Source organism: Pelophylax lessonae, assembly GCF_965119305.1.
Source record: "Pelophylax lessonae genome assembly, chromosome: 2".
Classification (NCBI taxonomy): Eukaryota; Metazoa; Chordata; class Amphibia; order Anura; family Ranidae; genus Pelophylax; species Pelophylax lessonae.
The window spans coordinates 452,112,190-452,127,993 of record NC_138769.1 but is presented as its reverse complement, the minus strand read 5'-3'; the positions used below and the strand labels follow the sequence as shown (position 1 = coordinate 452,127,993).

The following is a 15,804-nucleotide window of genomic DNA, read 5'->3' as shown; positions in this document are numbered from 1 at the left end:
TTACCGCGATTCGGCAGGCGGAAATGGCGGCAACATCGCACAGCGTTTGGGGTGCTATTGCAAATCACGGGCAACGCACAGGCGTCCCGCAATTTGCAATGATTTCCGGATCGCGGGCAGAATCGCGGTGATTCTGCCTGCGATCGCTACTCTCACATGTGAACGTAGCCTTATGGGTGTCAATTTCTGGGCACTGATGAGGTGACTGTTGGGTGACAGGTGACATTGGGGGGGGCTGAGGACTGTGTGTGGGGGACCTTTATTTGTGTGCTTTTTACTTTTTACAGGGGTACAGAGCAGTAACTCAATGTTTCTAGTTCTTCTCCCCTCACACTGGAAGCTGTATGAGGAGAGAAGAGCTAGTAACACTGAGTTACTGCTCTTTGTTTACATTTTCTGATCGGCTGTGAATGGATTCACAGCCGATCACATAGTAAACAGTCACTGTCAGTTACTGTTTACTACCGCCGGTGACAGCTGTGTTCCTACGGAACACAGTGCCACCGACATGACCGCGCTGCGCGCTCCCGATCGCGCATGCGCGGTCATCTCCCGGGCGCCTCCATTGTGATCGGCTGTGTCATTGGAACACAGCCGATCACGTGGGAAACAGCCATGCCTATTGGCTGTTTCCCCCCTGCCGGTGACCGGCTGTGTCCCGGGGACACGCCGACACCGGCAGTGCACGGCGGCGCGCCCGCGATCGCGCACCTGCCGTGCATTTACTGGGTCACGTCATATGACGTCCGCCCAGGATAATAGCCGCACCGTCCCGCCGTCATATGACGGCGGGCGGGCGGTAAGTGGTTAAGGAAAAAATGGTGGCAATCATTTTATTGAAATTGACAAATTAATAAAGAGTGAATTTATAGTCTCTAATGGGGTTGACATGCATATTGTAATGCATGTTACTTCAATTATACCACTTCCATTATTACCTATATTATTTTATTAACCTACCTGATTGGGTAAATGAGTCATGAGTGGCTGTAATTGTTGTGCATAGTTGTTGATTGCACATACAGATACATATGCAAGTGTCCTTTAGCACAATACCCTAACTTCCACCTCCCAGCATAGGGAAAACTACCAGTTACTGGGCACAATTCACTAAGCGATATTTTACAGCATCCGTGTATGTGGTAAAATAACACACAACTCTCCTTAAAATCTCGCATGCGTTTGCCTTAAATACCACATGAAACCATGCGGTAGGGTATCGCAAGCATCTGATTTTATGCTTTTCCAAAAAAGTGTAAGGCAGCCAGGAATTTAGTCATGGCTGGTATGACATGGCTTCTCTGTGTTGAAGGCTTAAGGTAACCTATGAGTTGGGTATAAAGCTCCATAATAAGTGGCTTGGATAACCTGAACTGCTTGGATAACCTGAACTTCTTCAGGGCATCATCATCCGTGAATTGATCCAGCAGTGTGCGCTCCTTTAAAAGGACCACTTGAGATCCCCTCCTCGTTCTCCTCTTCTGCATTGCTTTAAATTTCGGCCGAATTTCAAACTTTTTGCTGAAAAAGTTCGGAATTCGGCAACCAGAACCGACCAAAATGCAATGGGACAAGAACTGGGCTTTAAAAGCCTGTGATTGGATCAGAACCATCAGTAAAAGCCAATTGAGGGGGCAGGAGGATGCTAGGAATGTGATTGGAGTGACTAGGGGGTCCAGAGGCCAATCAGTAGTGAATATGCCCCCCAGTATATAAGATAGCCCCGCCATATCTCTAGCATTGTAATACAGGGATGTGGAAGAGAGTGGAAGCAGTTCTGTTACTCCTGCTTTAAAAGTGTAATTTAGCAATTATTAGTGTGAGGAAAGGGATATCTAGTGTAGTTAGGGTACTATTTTCCACTATAGTTAGATTTAATAATCTAGTTTCTGTAGGGAAAGTGTTAAGTGTCAGGGGGACCTAGTGTAGTGTAGGGTTAACTGACTCTGACTACTATGGCAGGGTGACCAAACCCTTCCATGTCAGGGTGACCGCCATAGAAAAAAGATTGTTTCTATTAGAATTGCAGTAGAGCAGGATAGCGGCTTCGCTACTTTCACACCTGGCCGTTTTGTTGCAGGCGTTTATTGAGCTTTTTTGTGGACGTCTTTGGAGGCAGGCATGACATCTGAACTTCTGTGTAGGGGTATATATACACACACACATGTATGTATATATACACATACACATATATAGGTGTGAAAGTAGCAGAACCCTATGCCTGCGCTAATAAAAATATTTGCAGGCATAGGGCTTCGCTCCTATTACACCTATATGTATGTATGTGTATAAATACATATAAGTGTGTGTGTATATATACCCCTATAGTGTGTATATATACCCCTATACAGAAGTTCAGATGTTATGCCTGCCTCCAAAGACGCCCAAAAAATGCCCAAAAAAACGCCTGCAACAACACACCTGGGCGTTTTTGTTGCAGGCGTTTTTTTGGGCATTTTTTGGGCGTCTTTGGAGGCAGGCATAACATCTGAACTTCTGTGTAGGGGTATATATACACACACACATGTATGTATATATACACATACACATAAATAGGTGTGAAAGTAGCAGAACCCTATGCCTGCACTAATGAAATTATTTGCAGGCATAGGGCTTCGCTCCTATCACACCTATATGTGTGTATGTGTATAAATACATATATGTGTGTGTGTATATATACCCCTATACAGAAGTTCAGATGTTATGCCTGCCTCCAAAGACGCCCAAAAAAATGCCCAAAAAAACGCCTGCAACAACACACCTGGGCGTTTTTGTTGCAGGCGTTTTTTTGGGCATTTTTTGGGCGTCTTTGGAGGCAGGCATAACTTCTGAACTTCTGTGTAGGGGTATATATACACACACACACATATATGTATTTATACACATACACATATATAGGTATGAAAGTAGCAGAACCCTATGCCTGCGCTAATGAAATTATTTGCAGGCATAGGGCTTCGCTCCTATCCCACCTATATGTGTGTATGTGTATAAATACATATAAGTGTGTGTGTATATATACCCCTATACAGAAGTTCAGATGTTATGCCTGCCTCCAAAGACGCCCTAAAAATGCCCAAAAAAACGCCTGCAACAAAAACGCCCAGGTGTGTTGTTGCAGGCATTTTTTTGGGGCATTTTTTGGGCGTCTTTGGAGGCAGGCATAACATCTGAACTTCTGTATAGGGGTATATATACACACACACTTATATGTATTTATACACATACACACATATAGGTGTGATAGGAGCGTAGCCCTATGCCTGCAAATAATTTCATTAGCGCAGGCATAGGGTTCTGCTACTTTCACACCTATATATGTGTATGTGTATATATACATACATGTGTGTGTGTATATATACCCCTACACAGAAGTTCAGATGTTATGCCTGCCTCCAAAGACGCCCAAAAAATGCCCAAAAAACGCCTGCAACAAAAACGCCCAGGTGTGTTGTTGCAGGCGTTTTTTTTGGGCATTTTTTGGGCGTCTTTGGAGGCAGGCATAACATCTGAACTTCTGTATAGGGGTATATATACACACACACACTTATATGTATTTATACACATACACACATATAGGTAAGATAGGAGCGTAGCCCTATGCCTGCAAATTATTTCATTAGCGCAGGCATAGGGTTCTGCTACTTTCACACCTATATATGTGTATATGTATATATACATACATGTGTGTGTGTATATATACCCCTACACAGAAGTTCAGATGTCATGCCTGCCTCCAAAGACGTCCACAAAAAAGCCCAATAAACGCCTGCAACAAAAACGGCCGGGTGTGAAAATAGGGGAGCCACTATCCTGCTCTACTGCAATTGTAATACAATCTTTTTTTTCTGGTTCTGGACATGCTACAGAGCTGAAACTTCACAGGTACACTTTTTAGACCCCCAGACACTAAATCCAAAGAAATCTAATTTTTTTTTTCAATAATTTTTTCAATAATTGGCTCTCTATCAAAAATGACAATTTTTAAGAACTTTTTTTGTGTGATTAATAGTCCCTGGGGCATGACCCAGAACCCTAGGCACTTTTTAGGGGCATTTATTGGATTTTAGGGCTTCAAAATGGTGTTTTTTGATTACCGAAATTCGGGTCCCATTGATTTCAATGGGGTTCTGAAATCCGGGCCGAACTTTCGGGAAGTTTGGGTGTTCTCGTCGAACCGAACTTTTCAAAAGTTCGATCATCCCTAATTACCACATGCATTTATATATTTATTTATTTTTGTGAATTGACTTTAATGCCTTTTTATGCGGTATTTAACCAGCCTTTTTGGCGTTTGCATATGAATATTGCATACGAGCAATAGTGAATTGACATTTTCATTATCGCATGCGTTAAGTGGTCACCTGATCATCTGTTTCTTTTCATGTTCAATATTTTTTCAGCTTCTAAGTAACATCTATGTTCGAAGTAATGACTGTTGCTATATTTCCATGGTAATTCTATTCCTTCACTGCTATCCATCTCCAGAGACTTCCAGAGGGTACTGGGGCTGTTAGCTGGTGCATCATCTATTCCTCCAATTCCTTCTCTTACTTTAATATCTATTAACTTTGGTAAGATAGTGTGAAAAAATCATCAAACCATTTAATTAGGAGTTCCAGCCATTTCTTTGTTTATTAAAGGTCAGCAGCTACAAAAAGTGGAGCTGTTGACTTTTAGCTGTTGACCTTTTAGCTGTTGACCTGTCCCACGATTTAGGGATGCGGCCGCCTGAACACTCGGTTCTCTCCCTTTGCTCTCCCGAGTCGCGCTGCGTGTCCTGAATGACTGGGCAACCTTCTGGGACTTGTGACATGTCCCAGAAGATTGCAGGGAGGGAGGGGGAGAGGAGAAATTCTGCTTGAGATGCCTAGGTGGCCTGAGTGGAAGTGGGAGTGGGTACCTGTCTGTCAAAACTAATGACATGCCAAATGTGACATGTCAGGGAGTCAGGAGTCCTTAAAGCAGAAGTTCCACTGTTAGAAAGCTTCACCTCTATGCGTCCTGTCAAAAAATGGCATGCCAAATGTGGCATGTCAGGGGGTTAGGAGTTCTTAAAGCAGAAGTTCCACAGTTAGGAAGCTTCACCTCTCTATGTGTCCTGCTGACCACTTTCACCATAACACAAAACATAAGGGGAAATCTAACAATATTAGAGTTGTCATTAAAAAAAGAGCGGAGTGTCTACCAATGGTGACAACTGTATAATAGGAGAATTCCTTTTATTTTGACAAGGTTTCCTCTCACTTCTTGTTGCGTCTTTGGGAATTAAATTGAAATCTCCTCAATGGGCCACAGGTGGCAAATAAAATCTGACAGGGTTTTTACCCTTCCTTACATACCCACAAAGTTAAAAAAATGATCTACATATACACTTTAACCCCGCTAGCGGTAAACCCGAGCGTGACTCGGGGTAGGAATTTTCTGCTATTAGCGATATCCCCGAGTCATGCTCGGGGTGAATGGCAGAGCTATGCAGACAGCGCAGCGGAGCATCTCTTACCTTATCCTGGCGATCCAGCGATGAGCTCTCATTGCTGTGACCGCCAGCCGAGATCTCCGCCGCTCGTCTGTCGGTAGGAGGACTTCCTAGTTCCGTTCCCTGCAGCAGCAATGCTGCATGGGAGCGGAACTAGGGAGGGAAATTCAAAAAAAAAAAAAAAAAAAACGTTGCACAAAACACATAACACATTCTATATTTTATATATATATATATATATATATATATATATATGCATATATATGCATATATATATGCATATATATATATATATATATATATATACATATATATGTATATATGTATGTATATATATATATATATATACCTATATACACACACATATATATATAAAATTATATTATTGATTCGATTATAATTCATGCGTTATATATATACACACACACACACACACACACACACACACACACACACATATATATATATATATATATATATATATATATACACACACATATATATATATATATATATATATATATATATATACACACATATCTATATAATATATAACACATGAATTATAATCTAATCAATAATATAATTTTATTATATATATTATATATTATATAATAAAATTATATTATTGATTTGATTATAATTCACGCGTTTGTGTTTCAAATTTATCACATCTGGGATATCTACTAGAGTCTTGTTTTGGTCAGGTTTAAGTCAGTAATTACTAAGAATTGTAGACCTATAATACATAACGCCAAATTTCCATGAAAAGAATTGTACCGCTTTTGGTACAGAATTCCTGACAGAATCATACCGCCAGGGAGGTTAAATGAGCTATACAATGTATGGAGTTACAATTGTTCAGCAATTTTTGACATATTATATTTCTGTTATTGCTATATCATGTATTTGTACATTTCTTCAAAAAATGTTTGATTATTTATGTGCAGTTTTCATTTGTACAAAAAATTCAAAATGTTCTGGAAAAAATTGGTTTAAAAAAATATAATATTTTTGAGGCAGGTGTAATGAAAGATGTGAAAATGTAATATTGTAAAATAAGAAGCATTGACAAGAAAGTTTACCAACCTGCATTATCTTTGGCGAGATTATCAGCAATTTCCCAATAATCATAGCTGTGCAGTATACTGTTAGTAATGCTGACATGATTGGCTGCCATCTGGTGGATTCGCTGAGGGATGCTGATAATAGATGTACTTGTTGTAGAGTTGCTCATTACAGAGTTCACTAGAGGACTGGGAGATATGGGTGATGAAGTAATTGTGGTCCTGAATAAAACATAAATACCAATTAGCTATCGTTCTCCCAGTATCTATGTAGTTCACAATTTAATAAAGAATGCACATGTACTAATTAAAAATTGTGATTGATACGTATAAATGAAGCTAGCAGATTTTATTAAAGTAAGCCAGTCAATGAATAGTGTGGACTATGTCATATCCCCCTGATCACTAAAATTGTTTGCATAAAAATCTGAATTATTATGGATTTGCACACTTACAGTTGTGATACATAAAAGGTATGATAATGGAAATGCTTGTGTAAGGCCATTAAACAAGATCCTCAAGTGTTTATTATATGTAGGATCAGCAAAAAGTACCAGGTTGAAATGTCAGTGTAAGAAGAAGTGATTTCCAGAAATACTTTTCAATATATAAATTCCAAGACTATCACTTAGTATTGCAGGTCAATAGAGGTGGTTTAGCTTTAGCGGATTTACGCATGTATTATTTTGCCTAAAAATTAATGTATGATATACATTGGTGTATGTTCCCACAGATGAATAATGCAGCAATGATGCATATACTGTAAATGCATACATGCATTTAGAAGCTACCAACGCGTTACCATAGAAAACGGCCAACCCACAGCGTGACGTCACATCTGGCCCCTGCGTTCCAGCGTGGTTCTTCCTACTTCCTGGATCATCTGAACCAGCTTCCCCATCGACAGACACAGCGCAGGTCGCTATACATGGCTCATCCAGGTAGACTGGCTACAGTATATCCATCATGGTTGCAGATAAGCTCTCTTGTTTTATCCGTGTGAGTTTGCATTTGCCAGGTGTATGTTATCCCTGTTGTTCTTTTTGCCTTATCTAAACATAAAGCCTTGCAGGCCAGGAAAGAATTGGTGTGGGGGTTGGGCAAGCAGGGAGTTCTCCCCCTCATGTACCTTACCAAACCACATGCCCTCAACGTGGGGCGGTACCTTGCAAGGAGGGAACCCCTAGCACCTTGTCCCCATGTTGATGAGGACAAGGGCCTCTTCCTTTACAGCCCTGGCCCAGTGGTTGTGGGGGTATGCGAGTAGAGGGCTTATAGGAATCTTGAAGCCCCCTTTACCAAAAAGGGGATCGCAAGATACCGGCTGACAGCTGAAAGAGCAGGGCAGGGACACTGGTTGTTAGTACACCGGTGGGTGCTGGCTCCCCAACATCCAGCTTCCCTAATCTGGTCACATTTAGAAGTGGTAGTTATACCTCTGCTAAATGTTTCAACTCTTAATGAAAACAATATTTAAATAGCAAGATAATTAATGAATAATTAATGAATGTATTATTTTTGTCAATTGACTTTAGTGTAATACCCATTTTTTTTTTTTTTTTTTTTGGATTTACCATAAGTAATTATCGCATTTGCAGTATTTACTACAAATGCAGTATTTATTGGTAGAGAATTGACAGTTCACCGATTGCATGAGATATTTTGTATAAAACACAAATATCTCATACAATAAGTATTAGTGATTTGGCTCCACTGTTGTCTTGTTCATTCGGGGTAAAGTGACAGGGTCTGGGTAAAGCCACCTCTACCCCAACATACAGATATTCAACTCTCCTGTGCTCCCGCACCACTCTTTGTCCAGCTTGAATATGTATGGAATATAGATAAACCAAGAATCCCTGTTTTGATAGAAAAGTTTGCAGGAAGTATATAAGGGTCTACAGCAGTATGCAGAGGGCTTATTTAGATTTGACTACACACAGTTTATAATTACTATTACAATGTTCAGTTAGGTGATCAGACCTGTGAAAGTAGTTCTCCTCCAGCTGTGTTAGTTTACACCATATTGACACTATGGGGTTGATTTACTAATAGAAAATCGACTGTTTGTGTTACAAGGAAAGTTGCAAAGGAAATTTTCCCCACAGCCTATTTTAATGAGGTGAAACCCTTCTGATATTGAACATTCAATCACGTGCAAGCAAAAAGCTGTTTTTTTTTATTTACCTTGAGTATTCTTTGTAAACTGAATTTTCACCACATTCATTAACCTCTGGGGAAAATTCTATAGCAAAGTGCAACTTCCCTTGCAAAATCAACAGCCTATTTGCCTTAATAAATCAACCCCTATATGTCTAATGTAAGTCCAAAAAATTATGCTATAAGCATATTTGGAATTTGGCGCAGTAGAGTAAGGACTGGCCAAAGAGCGCTCAATTTGACTCAGCTTGCCAGCTAGGAAATATATTGCTGCATGCGCAAACTAATGATCACTGTTTTTAAGCAAGAATTTGCTAGAAATATGTAAAGGTGTATAGCAGTGTGCCAAGAGTTAATTGGGAATTTTGTGTGTTAACTGATAACTAACAGTTAATACCGCTCAACGGGCAGACAATATTGCATTATCTTCATTTGGTTGAAACATTTTCTCTCTGCTCTTTCATCATTTAGAATACTGGAGGAAAAATTTCCAAGTTCTAATCTAGTCACTTACTTTTCCTTGGCATTCCCTGGTGATGATATTCGAGACGTTTTAGATGAATTCTAAGAAATAAAAGAAATGCACACCATTTTACGCAAGTAAGAACTATTATATTTTCACTTTCAGTAAAAAGTGCAAGAAGAATTCAATGTTACCTCTTAATGAATATTCTCATAAATGTACCACAACTTATTTCAACCCAAAAGTGCAAAAAGTGCAAACTCATACCCACTCCATAGATACACTATTTTTACTTTTCTAAACTGAGACTGATCATTTCACTGGCAAAATGTTTTCAAAATGCACAAATTCCTAGTAAGAGACAAATGTTGACATTTTTTAAAGTAGATCCCTAGCCACTGAGCTTCAGGCCCTTCCTTGGATTGAACCTATACACATTAATACCCCAACCTCATACTCAATTATTACCCGCCACCTCCTAGAAGTATGGGATGGAGCCTTCCCTAAATTTCACATCTCCGTCTCATTGGGCCCTATGACCCCCTTATTTGGGAACCCGGCATTTTCTCAAACCTTAACTAAATCAAAATTCTTACTCTGGAAGAAGTTGCCAGATATTGTGCTGTAGCTCCCTACCACATCTGCACTCCACTTTGACTGGAAATCTCCTAGGTTCTGCTACAGTGGGTAGCATATCAACAAGTTGGCTTATTTCTTCATTCAATTCTGAATTGAACAAACCTGTCTATGTACCTGACACCATTTGAGTCCCTTTTACTCCAAGACTCTCCTTGCACGCTCTACCTGATATTTACAACATCATTTTGTCCTTTGTGTATCCTAGTCTCTCTATGTGGAAAAAATGGGCTGCAGAATTGGTTACCTCCTATCCTCAGGAAAAATTAGATAAAACCTTTATATTAACTCACCATTTATCCCTTGCCAGCGGGGCTCACTGGCTCAGAATCCTTTTACACTCATATGAGTGCCCAGTTACTCTCCACTGTGTCTTCCCCTTGGTTTAAATCGGTGCTGGCGATGTTTAGCCCATTCAACTAGAGTCAATTATATTTTTGTAACAATTCCCCTCATATGGTATTTCTTTCAATGATTCCTGGCTCCATTAAGGCAGCCAAGAGAGCCATTCTTAGACACTCTTAGACATTTCCTCACTGCAGCCCATGAAGAGATTGTGTGTCAGTGCTAGTTTGATCAATGTGTTGCAGTGTGCAATATGTGTAGATGTGTAGATTTATTGAGAATCACAGGAATTTAAAGGCCTCATTTAAAACTTTTTTTTTTTTTAATCTCCTTCCCCCTTCCTGTTCTCTTTACCTCGTTATTCCTCCCATATCTCTACCTTCTTAGTCACTACTCTGTATCCTTCCCACCTTGTCCCTCCTCTCTTTTCCTGCAATGTCTGGACATTTATTATATCTCAAAGGGGCTCCATTGGTGAAATTGAGTTCCTGGTTCTGAACACCTGTTTGTGGTGATTATAAAGAGTTCCCTCTCTATTTGTCAGCTTGTTTTATTTATTTCATACATAAGAAAATGTAATGATGTCCTGACATAGGAAAACATGGGCGGAAACTTTCAAAACTTCCTGATGCAAAGAAGCAGAGTCAGGAATTGTGGATGGGAGAGCTTACTATTGGAATATCCACCAGGGATGGGGAGAGGTCTCATAATTCCCTAGATTCAATTATTTCCCAAAGCTAAATAAATCCTAGAAAGCTTTCCACAGATTAGATCAGCAGCTGAGTGGTGAGAATGCCACATATTGAGCACTCCCACTTCTCCCACTAGTGTCACAAGTGAGGTAAGAAATGGTCTGTTTTATCGGAAGCAGAACCAAAAACTCTTTTTCATATAGGAGCAATGAAAAAGTGAAGCTGAACTCTAGGCAGATTGATAATGCAGAGAGACAATACACATACAGTATATACCGTAGACATCTAGCAGATAAGAAAGTATTGCTGGGGAACTCTCTGGACTGGAAGTGAAAATTACAGAGGGCTTCCTATTTTATCTTGATGTTTTGGCTGGAGTTCTGCTTTAATTTGTTCTGTAAACCCCATTGTGCATTTTGTAATTATACCAGTGAATAGAATAAATAAAATAAAAATATGTTGCATGGTCTGTCCACCGCTCCACCATTTTATCCTTGTCCCCTCCTGTCCCCCCTTCTCCTTGTCCCCCCCCCTCGCCCTGCTTCCTTCCTTCTGCATACATATGTTGTAGCACCTACAACGTCTGAGTTTGTTCTACTTGTCATTTTAACTACAGTTTACAGGTTACCTGTTCAACTTGTTCCATCATTCTGGCTGACTGTAGCCCATGTTTTTCCTGTTTGGTAGATACCCGTGAGGTTCCTCTCATCCCCCTGCCTCTTCCCACACGGTATGGTGGACTTGGGTACTGTCCCCTTTTAGTTTAACAATTGGTTGGTTTTGCCTCCCCACCTAGGTACAGTGTGCTCCCTATATGGGGTGCCGGTGGGTTGGCGATGCCAATCACTACTCTCTCGTGACCACCCATTTTACCGCCCCTTGTCTACTAACCCTCACGATTTGCTGTAGTTACAGTTATTGGTCATGCTCTGCTACCATGCTTTGCTTACATTACCTCGCATTATACTGTATGTCAAACGTTGTTACTTACTTGCATTATTCAATAAAATACTTGAAACAAGAAAAAAAAAAAAAAATATGTTGCATAGCAGTTGTTTGTGCCTACCTTAAAATAATCAATGAGTGCTTTAGAATACTTCACTGCATGATCTCTTTTGAGGCGGAACATTCTCCAGTACAGAAGTGCAAGACAACGATAACTGCGAGAATAATAAAAAGATTTATATATATATATATATATATATATATATATAGATTTGGCAATATGCCTGCCATATAGAAAGAAGTTAAATAATGACAAACCATCAGCGGGATGGATTTTGGTGGTGGAAGCATTAGAGAAAGTACTCAAGTAATGCATAGTGATAGAAGTACAACTCTATGTAATAAAATAATGTTTTGTTTTTCACTGTTAATTTTAATGCAAAAGTGTACTCTGGAGCAATGAGTTGAAAATGGAACAAATAGATCCAGATTCACTAAACTGCAATGTCCAAATACACCTTAAAAACAGCAAAGTTCAAGAGTTTGTGAGGGTTAAAAAAATATACTCAACTTATCATTCGCACCTGAACATTTTATTGAATGCACCGATAACAGTCAAAACATTGATGACCAAAAAGTTTTTTACAAGTCAAACGGTTCTTTTTTTGAAAACAATGAAATGAAATCAGAATACAGACATTTACACATATATGAAGGCTGGTAAAACAATACTAAAAATACAGCACACATGCAAAAAATCAGATCATCTGTACAGAGGGTACCCCAACATTCCTACAACTCCTCACCATTGGTCATCACATGAGAGTTGTGCAGGCAGGACAGCCAAGGCTAGCCAGAAGGGGCCATCCGTGGCTGCCACACCCTATCAAAATTTTTTGGGCAGTTCCGCAGCATGTATGTTAACTTATATAATGGTAGGACAGCATAAACTGAATTTTCCCAAGAGTACACCGAGGTTTTCCCTCTTAGCATAATACAAAAGATATGTAATCAACAGCTTAGTGGGTCTGGGTCCCTGCTCATCATCCATAATACCCAGCAGTGCCATCTCTGGGGAGACAGGGAGAGCCAGATGCAATCGATAGATAATTATTTCAAATACCATACCTCCAACAAAAATTGAGCCACGTTGGAGCAACTCCAGAACATATGGAAATAGGACCCTGTTTCTTGCAAGCAGCGAGGGCACTCTGGAGACCTCTGGGGGAAGATTCTATGCAATCTCTGAGGAGTATAATATATTCTATGTAGGAATTTAGTCTGAATCATGCGATGCCTAGCGGAGATCATCAACCTTGTGCCTTCCTCAAAACAGTCCTCCCAGTCCTCACGGTCAAGGTCAGGCAAATCCCTCTGCCATGGGTCCCAAAGCCTGTCCATTCTCGGGGAGTGCGAACTCAGCAAGGCAAGATAAAGGGAGGAAAGGGGTTTAGACATTGACTCCTGGGCCAACAGCTCCTTCACAGGGTCCATTATCAAGGTCAAACCAGTTGGAAATTGAGCCCAGATCGCATGCCTCAGTTGAAGATAGCGAAAGTACATCCACCCAGGCAGACCATGTTCACACCTGAGGGCAGGGAAGGAGCATATAGAGCCCCCGGAGTCATTACCTCAAAACGGGCCCAAACCTGTGGGTCTTGCAGCTTAGTCAAATGCGGTAGATTGAGATTTCCCCATATGGAGCAAACCGGTGACCAACCAGTGGGCTGTGCGAACCTCCCCCGTGCCACCCCCCAAGCCCGCAACATCGCTCTAGTGGGGCGCGAAAGGCCAGGGCATGCACCAAGTTACTAAGTTCTTAGAGGGAGCTCACCAAGGCAACTTCAAGGCAGACCGCCGCATTGCTTAGCAACTGAGAGTACCACCAGCGCACGGTGACCAACACCGCTGCCCAGTAGTTGATCCTATAGTCAGGCATTTGAACCTGTTTTTTTTTCTCACTTTCTTTCCATTGCCATCTCTATTTGAGCAGCAAACTATGCACATCCTGGTAGGTGCTGCCTTTTTTGCGGTTGGCGGGATATAGTCTGCAAAGTGACGGCCAGTCAGGCGTTCTGGGTTGACAACGTCAACAGCGCGACGTCCAGGTCTATTTACAACTACTGATGGCGTCTGGTGCTTGACAAAAATCTGCTCAGCCACCTTCCAGACAAACTCAGAATGAGCAAGAGGCTTGTCACTCTTTGCTCTGTGCAGGATATATGCGTTCCAAAGGCATTGTTCCAGAAGATGTCTGAATATTTTTTTATTATATTTTTTTGCTGTTTGCGCATAGCTGGATAAAATGTCATTGCCTGATCGGCTCTGTCGACACCTCCCATGGTTTTGTTATAGTCTATCATGACTTGCGGCTTCAGCACATCTTTCCCACTTTTTGTGTGCACCATGGCAGTGGAGGTATTGTGAACAGTGCTCGCCATCGCATTGCCATCATCTTACCCTCCTGCCAGGCAACCATTTCTCCAGTTTTTATTTTTTTGTTGGCAAACATAGAGGGCATGTCTCGTCGGTTAGGCCTAATGGTACCATATGCGTCAGTTTTATTTTGTAGCAAAACCTCATATAGTTCCGGGGACGTGTAGAAATTGTCAGTGGTCACACAATATCCCTGGTTCAGCAATGGCTCCAGAAGTGTAAGGACAGATGATGTGGCCATCCCATAGCCGCTGTACCTGGGGTTGAACTTTGTGCCTTTACCGGTGTAAATTACCGAATTCCAGATGTACCCCGTGGATGACTCGCAGAGCATATAGGATTTGATGCCAAACCGAGCTCTTTTGGATGCAATGTATTGTATCCAGCTTAGGCGTCCCTTGTAGGCCATCAAACTCTCATCCACGCTGACGTCCCTTTCTGGCACGTAGGTCCGCTGGAAATTGGCCGCAATAATTTGCCATACGTCCCAGATTTTTTTCTGTTTGGGCGCAGGATGCGTGGCCTCATCAAACTCGTCATTGTTTGTGAAGTGGATATACTTCATAATCAGGGAAAAGCGGTATTCAGACATCACGGTGCCAAAAAACGGAGTGGCCAGTAACTTGTTGGTGGTCCAGTACCATTTCCCCACCAACCCCTGAAGAATGATGAGTCCCAGAACCTGCCAGATGTCCTCTTTCGTCACCGGTTCCCACTTTCTGCTGCTGGAAAACCTGGCATGCAGCGTAGCGGATTGCTGGTCTTGGTAGCGATTCGTCTCCGTGACAATTTTTTCAATTACCTCCTCAGTGAGGAATAATTGCAGGTATGCCAGAGGGTTGTCACGCTCGACATCTACCTTCATCCCAGGTGATCCAGTGAACGGGAATCTTGGGGGCGCTACCTGGTCCGCATCGCAATCAATAGCGCACCAAGTGCGCACATCGCTGAGGTCAGGTGCAGGATCATCGCCGTTGCCACTTGCCAGATCAGTGTCAGACAACAAATCACCCCATGACACGCTATCGCTCAGTTCCGCGAGCACCTCCGTGTCGCTGCGATTTAGTAAAGTGTTTTTTTTTGACACCGTGTTATATTTTTTTTTGGGCACAAATGACAGTATAATGTCAGGCAAGGGGCACTGTAATGTATCTACTGTCAGATCTGAGGTAATCTGAGGTAAAACAGTGCAATCCTCTCAGATTACATTGTATAACCTCTTTTATTTATTTTTACACTTTTTGAAATTCCCGCCCAGTTCCGCTCCCGTGCGCCGCCTCTGCTCGCAGGGAATGGAACCAGGAAGTCAGATGCCGGTCAGCCGGCGATCGGAGCGAAGGACATCGCTGGATCGACGGGACAAGGTAAGTGGATTACCCGGGGAGCTAAGGGGGCTCAGCTGGCACTCTGCAATACTACCCCAAGCGTGACTCTGGGTTACCGCTCCTGACAGAAAAAATTAACCCCGAGTCACGCTCGGGATCACCCCCAGGGAGGTTAAATAACGACGAGGGCAGCCAGACAGGACAGTTCCAAAAGAAGTACAGAAATTTTGGCAGAAATATCATCTTAAGTAAATTA

General features: G+C 41.6%; 1 protein-coding gene across 2 annotated transcripts in view; it reads right to left on the bottom strand.

Annotated features, from left to right (window-relative positions):
* Window positions 1–15,804, bottom strand: part of AFF3 (ALF transcription elongation factor 3) — a 538,616-nt gene that overhangs the window by 4,734 nt on the left and 518,078 nt on the right. For both annotated transcript variants that reach the window (XM_082245997.1, XM_082245998.1), the window contains exons 16-18: window positions 11,909–12,002; window positions 9,221–9,270; window positions 6,569–6,768 (exon numbers count right to left, since the gene is read on the bottom strand). In XM_082245997.1, coding sequence (XP_082102123.1) covers window positions 6,569–6,768; window positions 9,221–9,270; window positions 11,909–12,002 — 344 coding nt within the window. The remainder of the gene's footprint in view (window positions 1–6,568; window positions 6,769–9,220; window positions 9,271–11,908; window positions 12,003–15,804) is intronic.